Source organism: Aspergillus welwitschiae (genome assembly GCF_003344945.1).
Source record: "Aspergillus welwitschiae strain CBS 139.54b unplaced genomic scaffold BDQ94scaffold_25, whole genome shotgun sequence".
NCBI classification, from domain to species: Eukaryota; Fungi; Ascomycota; class Eurotiomycetes; order Eurotiales; family Aspergillaceae; genus Aspergillus; species Aspergillus welwitschiae.
Window position 1 is genome coordinate 440,761 of NW_020798719.1, and position 22,344 is coordinate 463,104.

The 22,344-nt window shown below is 45.7% G+C and overlaps 7 protein-coding genes across 7 annotated transcripts; 4 read left to right on the forward strand and 3 right to left on the reverse strand.

Annotated features, from left to right (window-relative positions):
- The first annotated feature begins 634 nt into the window (after window positions 1–634).
- On the forward strand, window positions 635–2,545 carry BDQ94DRAFT_147721 (CoA-acylating methylmalonate-semialdehyde dehydrogenase). Its single transcript, XM_026767068.1, has 2 exons — window positions 635–1,855; window positions 1,940–2,545. The coding sequence occupies exons 1-2, from the start codon at window positions 701–703 to the stop codon at window positions 2,351–2,353; spliced, it is 1,569 nt and encodes a 522-aa protein (XP_026624289.1). The 5' UTR covers window positions 635–700; the 3' UTR covers window positions 2,354–2,545.
- A 736-nt stretch (window positions 2,546–3,281) lies between these two features.
- Window positions 3,282–4,392, forward strand: BDQ94DRAFT_180649 (putative plasma membrane ammonium transporter (Ato3); the record flags this gene model as incomplete). The annotated part of the gene is made up of 5 exons (XM_026773678.1): window positions 3,282–3,585; window positions 3,640–3,740; window positions 3,794–3,913; window positions 3,970–4,145; window positions 4,225–4,392. Exons 1-5 carry the CDS (start codon window positions 3,317–3,319, stop codon window positions 4,390–4,392), a joined length of 834 nt encoding a protein of 277 aa, XP_026624290.1. The 5' UTR covers window positions 3,282–3,316.
- Window positions 4,393–5,351: 959 nt separating this feature from the next.
- On the forward strand, window positions 5,352–5,964 carry BDQ94DRAFT_63257 (uncharacterized protein). The gene is made up of 3 exons (XM_026776216.1): window positions 5,352–5,532; window positions 5,602–5,748; window positions 5,808–5,964. The coding sequence occupies exons 1-3, from the start codon at window positions 5,453–5,455 to the stop codon at window positions 5,902–5,904; spliced, it is 324 nt and encodes a 107-aa protein (XP_026624291.1). The 5' UTR covers window positions 5,352–5,452; the 3' UTR covers window positions 5,905–5,964.
- A 3,557-nt stretch (window positions 5,965–9,521) lies between these two features.
- Window positions 9,522–9,931, reverse strand: BDQ94DRAFT_172367 (beta-lactamase/transpeptidase-like protein; the record flags this gene model as incomplete). The annotated part of the gene is made up of 2 exons (XM_026771944.1): window positions 9,522–9,712; window positions 9,775–9,931. The coding sequence occupies 2 exons, from the start codon at window positions 9,929–9,931 to the stop codon at window positions 9,522–9,524; spliced, it is 348 nt and encodes a 115-aa protein (XP_026624292.1).
- A 572-nt stretch (window positions 9,932–10,503) lies between these two features.
- BDQ94DRAFT_147730 (superoxide dismutase) lies at window positions 10,504–11,691 on the reverse strand. Its single transcript, XM_026767069.1, has 5 exons — window positions 11,584–11,691; window positions 11,346–11,525; window positions 11,127–11,278; window positions 10,975–11,071; window positions 10,504–10,913 (listed from the first exon to the last, which is right to left on the reverse strand). The coding sequence occupies exons 1-5, from the start codon at window positions 11,594–11,596 to the stop codon at window positions 10,825–10,827; spliced, it is 531 nt and encodes a 176-aa protein (XP_026624293.1). The 5' UTR covers window positions 11,597–11,691; the 3' UTR covers window positions 10,504–10,824.
- A 1,197-nt stretch (window positions 11,692–12,888) lies between these two features.
- BDQ94DRAFT_180652 (MFS transporter) lies at window positions 12,889–17,324 on the forward strand (the record flags this gene model as incomplete). Its single annotated transcript, XM_026773679.1, has 7 exons — window positions 12,889–13,002; window positions 13,209–13,524; window positions 13,591–13,840; window positions 13,894–14,091; window positions 14,248–14,352; window positions 14,433–14,610; window positions 15,454–17,324. 7 exons carry the CDS (start codon window positions 12,889–12,891, stop codon window positions 16,873–16,875), a joined length of 2,583 nt encoding a protein of 860 aa, XP_026624294.1. The 3' UTR covers window positions 16,876–17,324.
- BDQ94DRAFT_172369 (tautomerase family protein) lies at window positions 17,256–17,735 on the reverse strand (the record flags this gene model as incomplete). The annotated part of the gene is made up of 2 exons (XM_026771945.1): window positions 17,256–17,522; window positions 17,610–17,735. 2 exons carry the CDS (start codon window positions 17,733–17,735, stop codon window positions 17,256–17,258), a joined length of 393 nt encoding a protein of 130 aa, XP_026624295.1.
- Window positions 17,736–22,344: the final 4,609 nt, after the last annotated feature.

Here is a 22,344-nt window from a genome sequence, read left to right on the forward strand (position 1 = left end):
GCAGTCTGTCTTGTAATACTGTATAGAAATTCAATTTCTAAACTTAAAATATCTTGCCTATTAGAAACCTAGGAGACTTGGATTTTGATATATAGAAACTTAATAAAAATCTAATAAATCTAGTGATATAGTTTAAAAGATTTTCATAGATATATATCATAGTGCCTTAGTATAAAATACATGTGTTATATTAATGAATTTGATCCATAGGCGGGCCGTCCGAAACAGTCTTTTCCACAGATCACTGTTTAACTTAAACCCCAGATTTGATTCGTTGAGTAGCTGTGACAAGAATCACGAAAACAAGGTTAGATATTCGCCACCCTCCGCAATACCCGTCCAGTTTCCACCCCCGGAAAGGCCGACAAGGAAGGACCGAGGCTGTGGGGTTGTGGAGGTTAGGACGGCGGAGGAAAGTGCGGGGGTCGGGATTATCGAGAGTCGCAGAAAACCCCCATGAACCATCGTCGCTATGGATTTTTCAGAGGCGCTGGGCCAAGGGGAGCTTATCGAAGCGGCCCGCAATACCCGTTTGGACCCATCCTGCCAGGTTCTATTTTCCTCAAGACATACATAGCCACTTAAATACCTATATGCCACCTTACTTACAAAGTCTCGTCACATCACTCCTTGCGAACCAAGAGTATCAGCTGTGCAATCTCGACACGCTGCCTATCTCGTTAAGAATTCCCCAGTCGAAATGGCTTCCAACACTGCAGCCACTGCCTCAACAGGCTTAATGGTGCATATGAACCATCACCGTATCGAGTCTCCTGCTGATACGCCTAACTTCATCGATAATGAGTTCCGGCCTTCCCAGGCTACCAAGTGGTTTCCAGTCCATGATCCCGCAACGAACAATCTTGTCACGCGTGTCCCTCAGTCCACGCCAGAGGAACTCGCTGCAGCGGTTACCTCTGCTCAGAATGCGTTTCCGGCATGGCGGGCAACCAGTATTATTGCGCGACAGCAAATAATGTTTCGCTTTACCCATCTCATAAAAGAAAACCAGGACCGCATTGCAGCGTCAATCACCTTGGAGCAAGGGAAAACCTTCAAGGATGCTCGAGGGGATGTCCTACGTGGACTTCAGGTGGCTGAAACAGCCTGTGGTATTACCACTCAGCTTCCAGGAGAGGTCCTTGAAGTTGCTCGAGACATGGAGACCAGAAGCTATCGAGAACCTCTGGGCGTTGTCGCTGCTATCTGTCCATTCAATTTCCCTGCCATGATTCCCCTCTGGTGTATTCCGATTGCTGTCGTGACCGGAAATACAATGGTTCTAAAACCATCTGAAAGAGATCCCGGCGCTGCTTTAATTCTCGCCGAACTTGCTCGGGCGGCAGGTTTCCCCAAGGGTGTTTTGAACATCATTCATGGGTCAGTCGACACCGTGAACTTCATTCTTGATGAGCCTGTCATTCGCGCAATTAGTTTCGTCGGTAGCAATCGCGCTGGGGAGTATATTTTCGCTAGAGGCTCAGCCAATGGAAAGCGCGTGCAAGCCAATCTCGGTGCGAAAAATCATGCTGTTCTTCTGCCAGATGCAGATAGGAACGCCGCTCTAGATGCTATCGTCGGTGCTGCATTTGGGGCAGCAGGACAACGGTGTATGGCGCTGAGTGTACTTGTTACAGTCGGCGACGACGCCGATTATATCCCTGCTCTGATCGAGAAGGCACGAGGTCTAGTTGTGTCTGCTGGCTTTGAGAAAAATGCCGACGTCGGTCCGGTGATCAGCCCTGAAAGCAAGGCTAAGATTGAATCTCTCATCACCAGTGGTGAACGTGAGGGTGCCACGATTGTTTTGGATGGCCGAGGGTACAAATCTGAGAAATATGCCAATGGGAACTTTGTACGTGAAAGACTTTCTTCAAATTGCCCCTTGTGTTTACGTTGCCTTGCGTTTGCTAATCCTTGCCTTGCTCATTCTCTCCAGGTGGCACCTACGATTCTAACTAATGTTACAACGGACATGAAATGTTACAGAGAAGAGATATTTGGCCCTGTTTTGGTTTGCCTCTCTGTGAAAACCCTCGAAGAAGCCATCCAACTTGTCAACGCAAATGAGTATGGCAATGGGGTGAGTATCTTCACCAAGTCTGGAGTGTCCGCTGCATATTTCCAAAAGAATATTCAGGCGGGACAGGTTGGTGTCAATGTTCCAATACCGGTCCCACTTCCCATGTTTTCCTTCACTGGAAATAAGAAGAGCATCGCGGGCGGAGGAGCAAATACGTTCTATGGAAAGCCTGGACTGGCTTTCTACACCCAGCAGAAAACTGTGACCAGTCTTTGGCGCCGAGAGAACACTGGTACTGGCAAGCAAGTTGTTATGCCGTCTCATCTATGAAGCCTTTCATTCAAGCCGTTGTGTCCAAGACCGTGAAAAACAAACCTCGGCGATCCTGAGACGTATACCTTTCAGGTCGATATAGCATCCAATTTGCCGGGAGAATTGAATGAATCAACATTTGCTTCTTTCTAATGTACTACAACGTATTCATGCTAGATTGATTTAGTTAATCTGGTATTTTCTTGTCCCATATGTTACACATTCCTATATATAGTAACCAATTGAGGGTTCAGGCGTTCATTTCCCATACGGATTCTCTGGCCGGGATGATCGTGTTAGCCTGCTGAGTGTTACTTACCTGCTTTTCTTCGACTATTCGCTATTTATTACTGCTCCATTACTCTTGCGCAACCCGAGCTGCAAGCGCCCAGCCGGAGATTCACAAAAAAAAGAAAAAAAAAAAAAAAAAACTTCGGACCAATGCACCGCCCCGGAAGGGCGGGTATTGCGGGAACCAAGACTTGGACAGCCCGTTCAACTCCAAGTCTACTATATCAACCATGTTTTAGACCTTAGACATGACACTATGAATACGGATCTCATTTATCTCTACAGTGAGACTGGAGCTAAGAATCCAATTATCATTCCAAATCGAGTTAATTCTTTTTAGTATAGCATTGCATCGATACCTCATACAAAAATACCGTACCACGAAAAGGATTAACTCTCGAGAATGCGCGGAAAGTATAAATATTTAATGCCACAGCCTTAACTTTCGTGGCGCTTATAGAAAGCCAAAAGAAAAGATTGATGCCTCCGCGGAGATGATCCACACTCTTAAACGGAATCTGGGGGAATTATGATGGGGCCCCAATAAGTCCATTGACGGCAGGATGGGGTTATTTCCCCGCATTATCCTAGAAATCGGTTGCTACGGTCCCATAAAGAAGAAAAGGAACCAGGTATCTGGACTAAGATCTTTTTTCTCTCTGAAAGTATTCAAGATACCAACTTGACAATATGTCTGCAAAGCCCACGAATACGCAAATAGAAGGGGACACGGAGATGCTTTCTCATATGCCCACTACTGATAGCATCATGTTGCCCATTCCCCGGGATACGTTCGAGAAGCTTTACCTGACTCCTAAGATGCCCATTGCGGGAAGGCTGCGGCAGACGTTTGGCAACCCAACCCCAATCTCACTAATGGGGTTCTTAGTATCCGCAACACCTAATGCAATGCTCCACATGGGTTGGAGGGGCGCTGGCGGGGATGGAGGGGCTATTCTGTAAGATCAAGCCAGGTAGAAATGTCCAGGTGTCAATTGATAGTCCGAATCTAGTCCGGCATATATCGCTTTTGGTGGGATGACGCAGATAATCGGTGCAATTGGAGAGTGGATAATTGGAAATACCTTCTCCTGTGCGATATTTTTCACATATGGTAAAACATCCCATCTGTTACTCAGACATGAGATATTGATGCATAGGTAACAGGAGCCTTCTGGCTGGCGCATGGTGCGTCCTTGATGCCGTTCTTTGCAGTTGGTGCCCAATATTCCTCCACAGGTGACAGCCTTGGGGGTATGGAAACAGCAGGATTCCATGCAACGGCAGGTAGGTAATGCACCAAGCCGAAAAGGCCATGGGCCTTTCCTAACATTTTATGATAGGTCTATATTATGTTACTCTGAGTGTGGTTACCTTCGTATTCCTCATCTGTTCCATTCGCACGAACGTGTGCCTATTCCTCGCGCTATTATTCTTGACGGTGGCATATAACCTCTATGCAGCAGTTTATTTTACCACAGCCCTCGGACAACAGGCGTTAGCAGCCAAGGTGGAAATGGTATGTGATCGGAACTCGTACTTGCCGAGTGCGTTTCATTCTGTTTCTGCAGAAACTTATTCTAACTTCTTGGTTTTAGGCTGCGGGTGCATGTAACTTCATACTTTGTATTCCGATATGGTACATCTTTGTGGCCCAAATGTTGGAATCGATTGATTTTCCTTTTGTGTTGCCTGTTGGAGATTTGAGTGAGGTTGTTTTAGGAAGAAATCAAAAGGCGCAGAGAAAGGTGGATTGTGAGGGATAGGTCACCCTCCCTCTCACTGTGCCGGACTTTGTGAGCTTTCCCCTGGTTGTACGTTCATCCCAGTAGCTTCGTGAATCATGTCGCCATTCCAAGTTGGTTCCTTGGTATAATGGATTCCAGATTTCCCAACCTTCTCTCATGTGTATTAGAATGTTAGTTAACGTTTGGTCACGTCTATCTTGGGGATGTAAGGATAGATACTCAGCAGGGCAGGTGTCTATTTACTAGACGAAACTTTGACTGGAAATAGATATTAGAACCTAGGATAAAATTGGAGATGACTTGTCAATGTCCTTAATTAAAAAGAAGCTCTACTGGGTTAAGAACCAAAGAAAACTTTGACCCGTCCTTAGCGGCTTGGATCAACAACAAGAAAAAAAAGTATTGATAGTAAATCTGAAATCAGTTGCTCCGGTCAGCCTTTTTGCTGGTATGCCAGTGAACATGCACTCCGGTAAATTCGCTAAATTCAGCCACAATACTTGTTGCATGAAATCACGTTTTATGAATCCAGTCGGGAAGCTGATCGGGGAATACTGACGTGTGAGTTAATTAACTTTGGGTCTTTCGGGTTCTAGAAGGATGCAAGGGAACCACTGTCAAATTTACTGTAGATATTTGAACGTACGGGGCACGCTAGAAATACTACTCTGCTCTTAGTGGTGTATGTGACTACGCGGTATATAATTGAAAGGTTGCTTCACCCACCGGTTTGCCGTCTAACATATGCAGTACCGGTGGCACCCGCAGCACCCGCACATGCCGCCCGCCAAATCGTAGCAAATCTAGATTTCAGAATTCCATAGAGAGCCATTAGCTTCCCAGACGAGTAGCGTCAGAACTCATCGCGCTCTGGAATCTCTTCGTGTATTCAAAAAAAAAAAAAAAAAAGAGATATATATATATTTCTAGTCAATTCTTAGCATGTAAAGCGTTTCGGAACTTGCTAACATATTACTGCCACAGTTATACGAGACCTTACTCACGAACATTGTTACCTTTTGTCTCATGGTTGTCTAGATACGAGGTCGAATCCCGCCTACATAGTTTCCAAAAATAGATGGACCAAAACAACTCCTCATGTACAGGTTGCTGGTCCCCAGGATCCGTCGGTGAGGTGTCACGTAAATGCCGTCAAGGGTAAGTTATGCATCTTTCACAACTTTACGGTATCGTATCCCTATATGCTCACTGAAACGTCTATACTAGGACCCCCAAATACAACCAACTTCCTAGCTACATTGAATCTGTACCATCTCACATCACGCAGGATGTCCTGCAATTCCTGAATTCTAAGCATGCCGTCTTAATACCGAATGATAGCGTTAGGCAAGCTCTATGGACGGCATATTGGAAGTACGCACACCCATGTATTCCTGTGTTGGATGAAGTTCAAATGAAAAAGTCGATAGAAGGCTGTGGAGAAAGAACCAGTTTGTTACTTTACCAATGTGTCATGCTCGTTGGTCAGGTGTTCCTCATTGCATACGAGGGTCCACGCTGCCAGTTTAGTGATACCCAAGAATTATTCGCAAAAGTTCGAGCACTCTATGACTTTGGCTGGGAGACGAGACCATTGACAATCCTGCAGTCCTTGGTGCTCATGACTGTAATTCCACAGAAGGTCAACGAACCCAAGGGACAGGCCTACTTCGTCGGGCATGCAGTCTCTATTGCTTACAAAGTGGGTCTACACCGTGATCCTGCAAACTTGCACAGCAAGCCATCCGTTTGTCACTTGCGAAAACGTCTATGGTGGACTCTCTTCATCCGAGAGCGTACTTTGCTCCTTGATCAAGGAACCCCATGGATAATAGACAATACTGATTATGATGTGCCAATGATAACAATTGATGACTTTTGCCTACCCGATGTCTGCCATGATGCAGGAACACAAATCCCTCTGGTTGACTTGAACTATATAAGCAGGCAGCGCAAAATTGCCATCATGTGGATCGAAAGAGCCAAGCTAGCGGTGATTCTGGGACAACTCCCACCCATTTCAGTCCGCATTTCAGAGAGCAATTCCAGCATCTTTGAGAAGCCATCGCTCCAGAGTGGTCTGCCTCATTTTCAGGAATCTTTCAATGATACAGCAAAGGGTCTCGAGAGGTGGCATAGAAATGTCGCCCCCGAGCTTGATTTCGCCCAACTGAGTTCACCTGCTGCATGGGCAGGTGATCACGAACTATATTTACAGTGCACAACTCTCAAGCTGTTATACCATACTGTGAAGTTTCAATTGGCTGTCTTACTAGATCTCCTCAGAAGACAGAAACAAAGAGTCAAATCTCCCCGGCAAAGAACCCATCGGGACGTTAACGAGAGTTGCCATGCCATAATGCAAATCACACAGGAACTTCAGCTCTATGGGTGCGCGGTTCATGTTCCTCTTTATGGAACATCTGTTCTACGGCCCATTCTTATATGGGCGATACTAGATGGCGTACTTAATAGAGAACCTCGCAAAAGCTCTGCATTGAATCCACTACAATTTGACATTGTTAGGGTGGATTCTTATGAATGCCTTTTTAAGGAATTTATGGTGTGTAATACAATATGAACCTTTGGGATAACACAGATCTCCATATATTCGGATATCCTTGCCAAATAAGCGAGTTTTTTTGGTTCTCTTGACCATGCTGCAAGGTCTTGAAGGGCATCCGTAAACGCTTTCGAAAAGACGTTGAAATCTACTATTGAGTTTAGACGCGCTGAACCTAGATCGCGGAGAAACAATTACAGTTCAAGGGATTCCATAATATAGCAATCGTAACTTGATTGTTCCTTCTTTCTCCAACTACAGTCGCTGTATGCCAACATTATGCCTATGACCCCACTATACCCCTCACGGTTCATCTCACTCTTCTTGGGTGGGAAGAGGGGAAGCTTTGATTGCTTCAAAGGTTCCCTAAAGCAGTCTCATAAGAGCGGGGTAAGGCATGAGATCCTCGAGTCAGAAGCCCTCTGAAACGCCAACACAACCCCGATGGCTTTCGTGATGACGCCACTTCTTGGTGTATTGCCTTTCACTGGGCACCCACGGGTATTGCGGAACAATCCAAATACGGGGTCCGCTACGGGTGGAGATGAACAATCCGGGGTTTGCCGCGTGGAGAGATAGTAAAAGGGGGCGGGGATATAACTCCACCCAGAATACGGGGAAGCGGATCCCAAAATCAAGAGAAGAAAGCATTTATAATACTTAAGTCGAACGTGTGAATAATGGCGTCACTTAAGAGTAGTGTACGGTAAAAGGTTAAATGGGGATGAGAGCGGACCTTAGCTAGGGCTAGCCAGTTAACTACCATAGTCTGCTGCCAACTCATCAAATTGCTGATTGGAATACTACATATACACAATAAACATAGAATACCTAATATGGAGCAATAAGATATTTCGTGCTCGGTGATCTATATTCAGGCGCTTGTGCCATAGTGGGATACGTAGATCAACCCGATATCCTATATCCCAACCTAAGACATTGTATGAACCTGCATGTGAGCGCTCTTTAAAACATGTCTTTGTACTATCGTATATACTGATAAATTTCCTCGGTAATTTGATTTACAGTTATCCTTCATTTGATCACATGGGTGAGGAGTGCGGTTTTGATCACGTCAGACTCAGAGAATATAATTGCATAATACGGGGTACGAACAGGATGAGATCGACGTAAGGACGAGAACTGAGAGGTCCATTTAACTAAGTACCGAGAAGAAATTATTGAACTATAGGGCTGCTGGAAACGGTGGGCCAGATATGCTCCTCTCCCCACAATAGCTGCGCAACCGCAGGATGACACGGTCCCTCAAGATATTTTCTGCCCAATGGAAAGGTAATTAAAACACGGTTCAATATAACAATGTAAATTTCGACCTATCGCAATGTCTCGCTCGGATTTGGGCTAATCAACCGTTTTCCCATAGACGTCAGGCCCTTCCGTTTCTTACCCACCGAGGGGCGTAAAGCTTGTATGCCACAGGTTCTGGAGTTGGCCGGGGCCGGTAGTAGGATAGCTAAACATGCCATCGAACATTCAAAGCACTGGTACGCGAGTTACCATGATTTTTATATGTTCCGGTGTTAACTCTACAACTATGTAGCGACGTCCTCGGGACTGAACCTTCACTCTGTAGTCCAGCATCACATACATGCGCGCTCCTCGCTGCTTGCTGAATTATAAGTAGACTTATGAAATGTATTGTGGATGCCTTGAAGCCCAACTGATTCTGGGTTAAGACAGTTGACTTGGATGGGTCTTTCATGACGTGAAATTTTCTTCCATTCTATATGTCCGCTGGAATAGAAATAGTGGTCACCATGCTAGTGCGAAGCATCGTCTGTATTATATCAAGGGCAAATCCGAAAAGTCTTGGCTTGATAGCAGAAGAAACAAACGGTTTACCTGCCACTAGATTATGTGCCATTCTTATTAATCTTCCACAGTCTTTCGCGAAAGGACTATAAGTTGCGCTTGCCTTGGTAAGTCTTATTCTGGAAGATCTCAATCATCCTTGTCACATTCCTATCTCAGGCGGGAGAAATTGGGTCCCCAACACGTCACAAAGATCCGACTCTATCAATAAACTATCCAAACCCTTACTATCTCCATAGACGCCGGGGAAGGATTCAGTACTTACCCAGGACAAATCAGGTTTTCCACTCCAAAAAAGCGTGTTTCTTTGTCGTGCTGATGGTTCATCTTTCATGACTAGCATGCCACGTAATCCCCAGTCATACAACCGGATTGTTGTCAAATATACCAATGAACGAGGACTCAGGGTCGGACTCCTTGACATGCTTTTGGAAGAATTCCAGACTAGCTGGCAAGAGGTGGGACTGAAACATCATGGTAATCGAATCGCTCATGAGAAGTTTCCCATCGTCAGACAGGATAGAATGAATGACTTTGAGGAACTCGTCCATTGAGGCGTATATGCCTTGTCCGCCAAAAGCATTACGCAACCCCTTCAGTCAGAAAGGACTGCTCAGTGCCGTGAACCGTCCCGAAGCCTCATCTCGAACTGAGATTCCAACCTTTCTCTTTCCTCCGCTAACATTTGCGGGCCAGAAACTCATCCGTTCGATACCAAGAGGCTCTCAAATATGCCTTTGAATGTAAACTTCTATAGAGTTTGCCCTGTTAAAAGCTCAACGAGTTGTCCAACCCAGTCAATCCCTGTACCATATTTCCATGCGGTGTCCGGCTCGAAGGTCAGCGGGTAGCCAAATCGCTCACCAATTGTACTTCCAGAATTGATGTTTCGTCCCCTATAAGCCGTAAAGCGGGCAAGGTCAGGGTTGCTCATATCGTAGCCTGCTCCACTACCGTGTGTGAGAAGGTTTCGGAGGTTGATTTGGTTTTTCACGGTTGAGTACGTGGTCGGCCTGCCGCATCCAAGCCCTGCAATATGCCTTGAGAGGCTAATGTTGGTGTCAAGGATGACACGTCCGTCTCGAGATCCACAAGTCGTTTCTCAACTAGCTGAAGAGCAGCAATAATGGTCAGGAGCTTGCTCATGGATGCAAGTGCCATGATGGAGCTCATGGCGAGTGGCCTTCCTTCAGGCGTACAATCCTCTTTTCCGAAAGCTTCGGCGTAGTGGAAACTTCCACTTTTGTTTGTTGCTGCAACTACCACACCAGGCCAAGTCGCATCCTCCAAGGACGTATCAAAATGCCCTTTCGAGTCCCTCTAGGGGATTTTGGGAGTGACTATTGCAAAACATGATGTTTTGAATTGTATATTCACTAGGAAATCCGGTAAACCCACGACGTGGAAACGTGCTTGAAGAGGTAAGCAGCAAATAAATAAGACTTCGAGTAGGTGAAGAGGGTTTCTAAGTTTGGAAACCGGGCTTTGCGGGCCCGGGTCTTTAAATACAGCTTTCTTTATGCGACAATTTCATTGGCCACCATATCAAGAGCTCACAACAAAACGTGGTATTCTTTGCTTGTCTAAACCAGAGACTCAAGGCTACGGCAAGTGCGGCAATTACGGAATGGTCGCCCCGGCCCGCAACACTGGCGGTGGCGCTAAGGGTTTTATCAACTAGAGTTCTTAGGTTAGGAGTGTAGTGGTCAGTAACTGCAGGTGCCAAGCTTCGAGGATAGTGAAAAATGGCATTAACCAAAACGTTACTATCTGGCCTTTGTAGTTATGATCGGCCTATCTGCCTTAGAACTTTGCGATGTCCTTTCTTATTAACGTCTCATATGCCACAAAAGTTGACATCAGAGCACTAAATAAACCAATCATTTTGCAATATCATATAAACAATTAGCCGAGGCATATCCGCCCCTTAGGTTGAGCCAGAGTCTAGACTGACATACTTGTCTGGTGTGGCTGTAATCTTGCTGACATGGCTACTTGATAGTACCTCATATCAATATCAGATATAGATACGAAATGACATAGGAATCAAACAGTCAGAGAACACCACGCTGGCGAGCAAAGGAATGATGAGTTGCAATGAAGGCTGGCGTAGTAGACTGCCCTGCTGCAAGTCCAATTACCCCTATATTCGTATATGGTTGGTCAGATAGCGCTTCCCCAGTATGGTCGCCGTCAAGACTTACCACAGGCAGGCCGCGCACCCGCATTTCCTGTCTTTTTGGATTCGACATTTCCACCACGGCCAAGGTCGTCACAGCCAGCGTGAATGACAATAGTCCGCTGAAAGGATGTAAGTACGGGTCTGTACAGTCAAGGGACTTTGTGACAAGCTTACGCCTATAATACTTTCTGGTCCAATTAATTTAATCAGTCCGTCCTGCATAGTCCCTTCTGCGTTTCCATTTCCATCAGTTCGAAAATTCCCCAAGTCACCCACGTGCCGTTCAAGGTCATCCGGGGCACCATGCGTCTTTCCGAATGGATTAACTGCAACCTATCGTGAGGAACAGCCGCAAAATGCATTAAACGAATTCAAAGGTAACAGGGAGCGTACAGTGAGGGCCTGCTGAAGTACAGCCGTTGGTATTATCACCGAACTCGTGGATGTGGAAACCCCGTTCGCTGTTGGGATCGTTTCCACGGAGACTCCACGAGATTGTTGTTGGCGCTATCTCATCATATTGTTCGAATGTAACAGTACCACACACTGTTGAATCACCTCGTACCGTTGCAACTATTGCGTTATTTCAGCTTATGATCTAGGTCCCACCTGGTGAATTGGGTAGACGAACTTGCTTGGACCATTGCCGTGATTCAGGGTATGTGCGTATTGTGTGTGTATAAAAGTAGGACAATCATGCCAGAATCATGAAAACGAACTGACCGAACTACACTACGCTTGTATTGATTTATATAGTTCCAGCCCATTGGGCCCCAGATCCGTTCATATGCTGATTCCGTGTTGGTGACATCAACGCCCGGTATTTTTGATAATTGCGGTTATAACGGCTATTGCGGGCATCTGTGACCGTGGCCAAGTAACCTTTTCCTTGGCAAATCGGAGAGCAGATCAAACCTTCCTCTCTTTCTAGATAGATTTCAGTGCCGTAATGTCACCATTTTGGTGGTACGCTAATATTATAACGCTAGATGTGACACACAGTGATCAGGCCTGCCGTCCAGAAATCATTAGGCTCATTTCTTAATCGTATATTTAAGACCTCCATCTTTAGAAACATGCGTTCACTCCAATCGCCCAGCTTCAGCTCCAACGCGTAGCCTTATCCAAATTTCACTTTTCAATAGATATGACAGCTAAACAATCAATCCACCCCTTCCGTCAATGACCTAAGACGACGGTCCTCGTTATTTAAGGTCCCCGCGTGATATTCGAGGGACCGCCCTTACGACGGCTTTATTGGCTACTTCATGTATTGGGTTGGGTTTCATCGCTTGCGGAGATAACGTTCCATCGTTGGGGAGCGAGCCCATTGAGGCTCATGGACAACCGACTTGTGGCAAGCACAAAGCTTGCCAGCCCCAATTGCCCAAAGTTCTACCAACCAGTATCGTGAATGTGTTGCGAATAGATTCCTGAACAATAAACATTGTTAATTGCCGGTATGATACCTTCACATTGGGAATATTTCGGAGGGCGAGCTAGCATGTTGAGTTGTAGACTTGGCCCGTTCTGTACGGCAACGGGATAGTCGAAATGTCCCAGTATATCGAATCAGTGGGGGGTAGGCGGGAACTGACGAACATTCATGTGCCAGAAGCCGCCATCTTCAAAGCTTATCCAAGGCCCATCTCTCTTCGATATTTCGTTCCTTAGCTAGAACACGAAGCTGGAATTATCGGTGTTATTCAAACACACTGAAGCTGTTGTGGTATCTGCAGCACTCCGTTCGGGTCCCGTTCGAAAACCTTATCTAATTTCCGGTGTAGGCTATCAGTGGGCGACAAGGCCCGGACAACAGAGATCCATCTTATCCGAGTTCGACATATAGTATAGCTCTCTCCAAAAACGATTTTAATTTTCTGTCACGACGTTGGAAGACTATCGATATTCCGAGCGCATTCCCGCAGCATGCAAAATGGCTACGATGTTGTTCGCCGGTGTTCGAGAACATGGTGATAAAAAAAGTGGCCATTGGTCAATTGGGGAAGGAAGAGCATTTCCACCGGCCCCTAATAAAGAGCTTTATCTCGTTTACTTTGACGGACCTAATAATCCCCTAATTCCTCGAAATTGGCTATCAACCACGAAATAAGTATCACTTTCTTTTTGTCTGGCCCTTCTGGTCTGATCCTGTCCCCGTCTGCCCCTTCTTGTTACTTACCCTACCTACACAATCATTCACCTTCACGATTATCAGTAATATTTTGAGTTCTTGGTGCGCTAACACCGATATAGTATGCTATACTTATGTCCTCCATATTGGCATGTTCTGGTACATCCATTGCGTCCCTGAACAGCGCCATGTTCTCCCCGGGAATTGACAAGGCTAGCCGTATATTTGGGGTTGGGACGGACGTGATTACTCCCTGTACGGTACTCTTCCTTCTGGGCTTTGCAACGTGGCCGATGATCTGGGCGCCGATGTCCGAACTCCTAGGCAGGAGATTACCATTATTAATTGCCATATTTGGGGAAGGCATCTTCACCATTGGTTGTGCGGTTGCAAAGGATATTCAGACACTCATTATATGTCGATTCTTCGCTGGAGTATGTGGCGCTAGCTAACTGAGCGTTTTGCCTGGTTTACTTGCCGAACTTTATAACAATACCTATCGAGGTGTCACGATTGCTGTATATGCTCTGACAGTATTCGGGGGACCGTTCGTTGCACCTATCACTGGCGGGTTTACAGCGTCGAATTATCTTGGTTGGAGATGGACACTGTATATCCCAGCTTTTCTTTCATTTGCTACCAGCTTGCTCTCGCTATTCTTTTTAAAAGAGTCATGCGCCCCCTCCATTCTCGCTACCAAGGCTGCTTTGCTTCGAAAAAACCTGGAAACTTGGGCGTTCATGCGAAGCAAGAGGTTGAGCTTGATATTGGCAATCTAATCGAAAAGTACTTAACCCGGCCGCTAAGACTTCTTATAACAGAGCCTGTCCTTCTTCTGATATCGCTCTACATGTCATTCATCTACGGCTTGATGTATGCCCTCCTAGAGACATATCCCTACGATTTTGAGCACATATATGGTATGCAACCAGGTGTTGCGGGCTTGACCTTTATCAGCCTGATTGTTGGTATCCTCTTGGGACTTGCCTTTATCCTCTCACAGCGGTAGAAGTATACCAAAAAGCTAGTGCACAGCAACAATAATCCCGTCCCCCGAATGGCGTCTGCCTCCAACAATGATTGGAGCTCCAATATTCACTACTGGAACTTGTTGGTAAGGTTGATTCCATGATGTCGAAAATGTACCTAATGGAATCTTAGGTTTGGTTGGACTGGTTTCACCTCTCAAATCCACTGGGCTGCGCTGGCTGTCTCGAGTACCTTTATTGGCTTCGGCGTACTTTGCGATCTTCCTCCCGTGCCTTAGTTCTTTCGTAGATGCCTATTTATCGGTTTTAGCACCGCCTTCATTTTCATGCTCGACAAGCATCTCACACGATATATAGCGCCGCATCTGCTGTAGCAGCCAGCATTATCCTTCGATCTGCTTTTGCACCCAGCTTTCCCCTCTTTACTCGGCAAATGTTCTCGACTATGGGAGTACCATGGGCAAAGCACTCTGCTCGGTTGTTTAGCGGCAGCTTTGGTTCCCATTCCTTTCTTCTTCTCGATAAAATCTATGAGGTATCCTTGAATGTGCATCAGTACAATGCCCAACCCATGATGCAATGGACCCCTTCTCCATCAATCAGTTCTGATCACTTAGAACATTACGACCGTGATCGTTCTTGATTGCGCACGAACATCAGCACCATGCGCGGGTCTTCTATACCTGTAGAAGTCGCATTTTAGACCTTGGAACCTTGAATCAAAGCTCAATCTTTGGTGGCGACACGTAGAGATAGACAGTACATAGACAAGTAAAAACATGCGACATACAGCCTATAGCAGCGACTGTACTAGGAAGACCCAGAAGAACAGCGGCGGTTCTATGATGCAACGGTCCACTGATTTGCCACTGTGGTAATTATCCTATACCAGAATGGTAGTATGCAATACCCTCAAGTCCAGTCAAAAGGCAGGTCCTGCCTTGTTTAATACTCAAGATCAAGGTTTCTCGAGAAATTGACGGTTAATCGGGTATTGCGGCCCGGGCATGGCAGTGTTGCCCAGCCCCGCAAGAACCCCAGGTTTTCGTCACAGTATATCTTCGTCACAGTATATCAAAGACTTTCCACCCTCGCATCGCTTAATACATTCCAAAAATTGGTCACATGCCTCACCGGATCAGCCTTGTTTACAATGGATACCCAAGATATCAGATCGAAGCGAAAGCGCTCTCAAAACGCCTGCGGTCCGTGTCGTCAACGAAAGCGAAGATGCGATGGACGTAGTCCCTGTATCACCTGCTGCGAATGGGGTTACGACTGCTTCTATGATAACCACAAACGAGGCACGAGTCGCTATACTGTCTCGGAAACCAATAATTCGGCATCGTTACCGAGCTCTTCTCCCGGTTCGCAAGAGTCCACGCAAGAAGCGGACAAGGTATCCAGCAAGAAGAAAGTTATCGACCGAGTCGAAGCAAATTCAGGAGCTGCGTTCATTCGGAATATGGGGGATAATATTGATCCAACATCTACAACCAAGATGAACCTCTTCGGATGGAACACAGGGCACCGACAATTGCCATCAAGCGTAGATAGTGTTGCGCCTTTCTCTCTTTTCGAAATCACATCGTCTGAAGCTATCAAATGTCTCGCCGGCGTCTACTTTGATAAAGTCAATCCTTGCTACGGATTACTCGATCCTAAAAGGTTCTTTCGACGACTAGAATTGCGATCAAATTTACCACTCGCTTGCGACCCCTATGATAGTACATTTGCCGGAGTTGCAGCGCTCGGCTCGTTGTTCTCGCAACATGATGTGACGTTGACTGAAACTCAATTAGTGCAATATGCACGATCGATGCTCGAGGGTAACGATGCCTGCTCGCCTTCTGTCGAGATTCTCACTGGTTGGATTCTACACCTTTTGTACATGCGAATGACATCCAAGCCATATCCTACATGGTTGGCGAGCTCAAACATGATGCATATGCTGGAAGCTTCTGGAATTCATCGGTGGTCCTCCACTCAGTGTGAGGCCCGGGCCCTTGAATCAGAAATCGCCCCGAGAGAACGTCTTGTTGGGGTTGCACAGCATCTGAACTTATGGGTCTCCTTCGATCTCGGTCTCTCAAGAGTGTCTTTTGCAGATGAGTGGTCAGTATCTCTTTCGGAACAGTTTGAGGGGAATTCCAATGGAATCCTCAATCTTTTGCCGATCTCCGCTAGCTTGGACCCTGGAAATGCAAATGATGGGGAAAAGCTGAAGTCCTCGTTTTTGTTGATATTGCAGAAGGTTTACAAAGAAGGGCCAGAGATATTGGCTCAGTGCAATTTAGTGCTCTGCATGTTTCGACGCCTTCACCTATGGCACTCCAACTTTGACCAGCTGGTCATTGACCGCACCCTTACTTTACTTCAGTCCGGGCTAGAGGCCGCACGGGCGCTTTCAAATTCTTGTTGTCCATGGCACCACATTGCAAACGTCCCTTTCCATACTCTCTATGCCCTTCTTGTTTTGGACACCAGCGCATCTTTCCAGCTAGTTCCCGAGGCTATGGAGACTCTCTGGCAAGTTGCCTCCACATACAACACGGCTACCATGAGAGAGGCCGTGTACGCTGCTGAGAGACTGGTTCTGTTATATCAGCAGCGGCGAACAAGTGATGTGATAATACTCAGTGAAGCTTTGAATTCAAATCAGCCAAGGGGGCTGGATGTAGATCGAATCCAGATTCAGGACTCATGGCCAAATAACGAACAGGTCTCGTGGTTGATGGACCTTGTGGGTGCAATGCCGACTTTAGAGGGAGTCACTACCGCGGAGGATTTATTTGGGTAAGATCCCAATTTACATTCATCTTGAATGGTTCTGTTTTCGGTATTGTACTATCTAGGATGACTGGCTCAAGAAGTGTCACTATGAAGTATGACGGAGGAGCGAGTATCTTGGCTCCCCTAACGAAAGCTTTGAAACATGGATTCCGAGATACTTTTGGTCTTTGCACTGGCACAGCATGTATCCTTGTCACATTTTGTACATAAAAACATAAGTCAAAAAAATTTCCCTGATCCCGTCAAAACAAACCACGGTGCAGGAAGTCCGACACGTAAAGTTTGATTTCATTTCCGACAATTTCTGTCTCTATCCGTGTGCGTGAATTAAATAATGTAAATGCGGTAGGAAAAAAAAAACATGATGTTCAGGTCACGTCAAACCCCTCATAGTTGTCCAGTCATGAACTGTGCGATACCCATTCCAAAACTCCAATCCTCCCGAGTGTTCTGAGCACAACTAATGATCAAATCATTACCAGACACCGAACACTTCTCCTGCAAATTCTCAGACAACGCTTTGAAAGCCTGCTGCTTTTGTTCCGCGCTACGGCCTTGTTGCAGGATCTGAATGATCACAAGTTTTTTGGTTCGAGTGAAGCCCAGGTTAGTGTCTTCACAAATGAGCTCATAATCTTCGTGTTGGGTAATGACCTAAATAACACATCTTGTAAGGAGCAAGGACTTCAAAGAACTTCACATTGTAGGAAGTATGTAGGGAGAAATAACTTCCAATCCTACCTGGTATCTGTCCCGCGCAGGGGCATTAAAATGAGTCTGCATCACCTGCTGTACGACGTCCGCCAGGTTTTTGAGTTCGTTGGGTGACCACCCGTCTCGAATCACATCAATTCTAACAAGCGGCATGTTGGAATTGTTCTTTTCTCTCAGTACTATTAATAAATCAAAAGGTAAATGATTCAATGAATGAATTGCAGATGTACCGTTCAAGTATAAGAAGAATACGAACGGAGTGCTGGTTAACAGATCCCAAAATTGGGTGGATGAGCAGCAAATTTATATGACCTTGTATGGAGTTGACGACAACCTTATCATCACTGGCTCCGCGAAGACAACCGGCAACATCGGGTGTGCCGGAAAGGCTACAAGGAGAGCCCGCATGTTCCGCAATATCCGCACCATGAAACCGTATCAGATTGGGGGAAGACGCTGGGTATACAGATCACGCAGGCTGCAAGCGGGTATCACCCCGCGATGCCGACCATGTTATATACAGCCACGAGGAAGATCCGCGGCAATCCGCAGAGGCCAGGTGTGATACGTTTTACGGTAAGCTTTTCGAGCACCTGAAGTCTTGGCAATGGCATCAGGACCCGGGACGAGTGGCACAGGGTCAACACTATGTTTTGTATTATATCTACGCTTTTCGTGTACATAAATAGCCCTTTTGGGAGTAAAGGGAATAACCTGCACAGCAAGGCCACTAGTAAGGCCGGCTAGACCAGGTATATGAATCCATTACTACTACTACTCCTACTAAATAGGATCAAATCTTGAAGATTATTCGTTCGGCAGCCAGTACAGGCATTGATGTAGGTCCTGCCTACCTAGAGTCGACAAGGCCCGTGGAAGGAAAAAATGTGACTTTTGTTGTGCTATGAGGCTGGTGCAGATCAGGAAAGACGCCTCACCATCGAACATAATTCCCGAAGTACCTATACCAAAGATGAAGATGTTGTAAATGTCGAAAAGATCATCGATGCGACTAAATAATCGCCAGTGTCAGGATTCGTTTCGTCGCATAGCCATTTCTGGAAAACGGCTTTCCCGGTCAAGCGTCAAGCCTCGGATAAAACCGTAAACGGGTGGTCGGAGCTCATTTACCGACCAGCGATGAACTTGGCTACTAATGGCATCTACAATCTCACAAGCTAAGGGGCCACCTGTCACCTACGAAACAGAATCACGACTGCATTCAACTTCACTGACTTACCGATGTCCCGGGACGGCTTAGCAGACCGGGCTCAATTCACCGCATCTCTTGATTCCGGCATTCGCTTCGTCCACGGGTTGAACGCAGAAGCGTCAACTCCTCTGTGGTCTCAAGATCAAGCCCTTGCGCAGACCCAGAAGTTCCTCAAGTGATCATCGGCATTTGGAAATGCCGCAAAACATCTGGGCACAATAATTGCAGATCACGGAATCATGTACCGTGAGGACTCCAGCACTCACATTGAAGCCGAAACTATGCGCAGGCTCAAATTGCATGGATATCTGCATTACCTTGAAAGTCCTCGACCCTAGGATATAGCGGTGGAGCAGTTCCGGTTGCAATGGCGCAAGGATGCTAGTCTCCTTGACGAACGACTTATTTTAGGACATTTTTTGCATCTAACTCCATCTATTTTGAAGGAAGCTGCTCAGGCTTGGTGTGCGTATAAGTTATAACTCTTATGTCTAATGGACGTCTTGGCTCAGGTATTGCAGATGACTCTGATATCTCAGAAACGGCCTCAATATTGGATTAGGCGTTGTTGGAGAAGCGAGCAGCGATCGTTGCGATCCGTTCGAAAATATGAGAATGGGCCTTTATTCTATCCGAGGAAGTTATAAGGGTCCTTCTATATTGGCGACTCCTGAAGTGCTTTATATGCACACTCTCGGGCCACCTACAACGCTGGGGGTCGCAGAAAAGGTTGGCAGTCTGAAGGTGGGCAAGCAAGTAGATATTGGCCTCTCTGGTCCACCTTAACCCGGCATCTACATTGGTGCTCTCAGCTGGCCTTGAAAATACCCATGCAGCTTTTGTTGGGGGCGTGGAGCAATGGCCTGAAAGCGCTTTTAACCTTTCCTAGCATCCGCGGAAATTTCCTCTAAACCGAACAATTCTTCCATTGGGTGCATAAATTTGCAGTACACTATACGCTTCCAATCGAAACCCAAATCACCTATTGCCAAGAACAAGGGAATGAATGGGATCAGAGCTAAGTAAACGGAACAGGTCCTGAATGCAGTCATTTTATTATTATAGAAATTATAGATAGTTATCAATACTCATAATATGATATATACTATTATATTAGAAGGGCTATCTTATGTTCGAGTAGGAACTACATTACCCTAGCTAATACTACATTTCTGACTACATAATCACAATAATATGCTGTAGGTTTATATATATATATTAGAAAAATCTTGATGTATGGAATAGACGAAATCTCGAGGAATTAGAGCAGCTATAATAAGTATAGGAACTATTCCAGTATATTACCTGAGAATCTTGCACAAAAGGTTAATCTAGTTTATCAGAATTGGTTATCATATATATAATCCAGATACATCCCGGAATAACAATAAACACTCTTCATATATCTGCATCTCCAAAGAAATTTTCAATCTTTATACAGATCTGATATATTATTCTAACAAGGTGAAACATCCATTTATCAAGGAGAAAGGATCAAGATGTGATTTGAATCTTGATGATAGATCATCCACTTCATTTACTGAATCTCAAACTAAATGAGTATTACTGAATTCTTTTGAGGGGAATTATATACTTGCAGTATTTTAAGCTCTAGGTCGACAGATATATAGAAGAAATTAAAAGTATTCAATAAGACTTTCTATAAGTGTTGGAACTGTGTACTATTAATAGCATCAGGTAATCATATGTCTCAATACCAAGATGTATCAACACAGTTTGTACAACTAAAGATTATTATACAAAGTGCTAATGGTAGGAAAGAGCAAAAGCAAAGACGTTTTGTACATAGAAAATATAAATAGAGATATTAAGCTTTGAATAGATTCACATCTCGAGGCGGGAGGCGGGTGCCCTGAGACTATTGGACATGTAGTGTACCTCTGTACTACTTACTTTCAATTCTTAGAGGCTTCATAAGCAGGAAGTCAACTGCTTCCTGGCAGAAATTGCAGTATCTGCGGGGACAGTCCCCTCGTACTATTGTCACTGTAGCATAAGGGAAGACCCAAGGTTCTAAGGAACCAGTTCAGATTCTACAGCTCACTTCGGAAACTCGGGCACCATTTTGGTTGCCCCAAGTTGTTGGAACCTGGGATGCAGAGTTTCATACCAACAATAGTGAATAATAGTTGCGACGACCTTTTCTTGAATGTGGTCTGCGGGATCCAGTGTGATTGTGGAAGAATTAAGTGCATCTCTCACTCCGGCCAGATGCCTTACTATTGCAGGGCAGTAATGGACGAGGCCACAGGCTTCTTCGCTGCGCCACGATCCCCAACCTGGTCCCTTAAGGGGTCAACAGCATTTTATGGACACAGTGGATAGCTTTACTGACACACTGGCTTCAAGATTGTTGCTGCGGGATGGTTTCTGTTTGGGCGCAGACGCAGTCACTATGGGGACACGGTTTCTCGCATCGCTCGAGGTAAGCATTGGTAAAGGATACTAAAAGGTAGTGATTGAAGTTAGTGATGGTGGCATCAAGTCCATTCGTTCTACAGAATATGACTGAGCTCGCGGGCTGTCCAAGTAGCCTCGCAAATATGCCGTTTGAGGACTCATCAATAGGCCCTACACTAACTCCATACCGGGCAATGTCACCGAGCATGATAATTCAGACCTACACCAGGATTCATAGTACAAAGATGGTAAAGGACTGGGAGCTAACAGTCATTTTGCCACCTACGCGGGTGCCAACGGGGTATTTTCAAAGAGATTGACCTGGCGGTCATATTGCTCAGAGAAATGTCATTCATGCATCGCTTACCTGATTTGTGATTTACTGTAAGATGGCATGAAAATTCTACTCCTGGCTCGGGTGAGCGAACCCGCACACAAGTAGCGACTGGGTTTGTTAGGTAACCGTGATTTAATAAGAAGTCTTCAGCTTGACTGTAAATGCTCAGTCCGACTTCCCTGTCTTGAATAGGGTTTGTCACCAGAGCCGGAATAAATAGATAGTCGTAAGTCTCAGGAAATGGTGAAAGGTAGATGTTGCCTTCGTTGACGGGCACAAATGGTTGAGAAAGCGTGAGCCCTATCCGCAATAAAGATAATCGACCATCATTACATTACTTCCTTAATAGCTCCGAGCCGAGACATAATGGAACGCAGCGAGATGTTATTCCAGTTCAACCGACTCGGCATGCATTTGACAAAATAAGCCACGTAAGCATGGCACTCGGTTTTCGTCTTCCAGTGACTTAACCTTGCGTCACGAATTGGCGTTGATGAAAGCTACTATTCTTCCACCATAGAGCGTTAATACGGAGACGGTGCTCCGCGGCATGGAGTCCGCAATAGCCGTCCAACACGTCCAGTCAACCTTCCACGGCGATCTAGACAGCAATTTCCCTAGAGTTCGCCAATGACATGGCACTTTAATATGGGCCCCATGTCAGACCATATACAATATGACATCAACTACATGAATGACTTGGATAGATTCCAAGTTCAAGACTAAACTGGGAGTGACATCCTTCCCGGCCGCTTTAGAACCTTGTCGACCGGAGGGGTATAAATCAACAC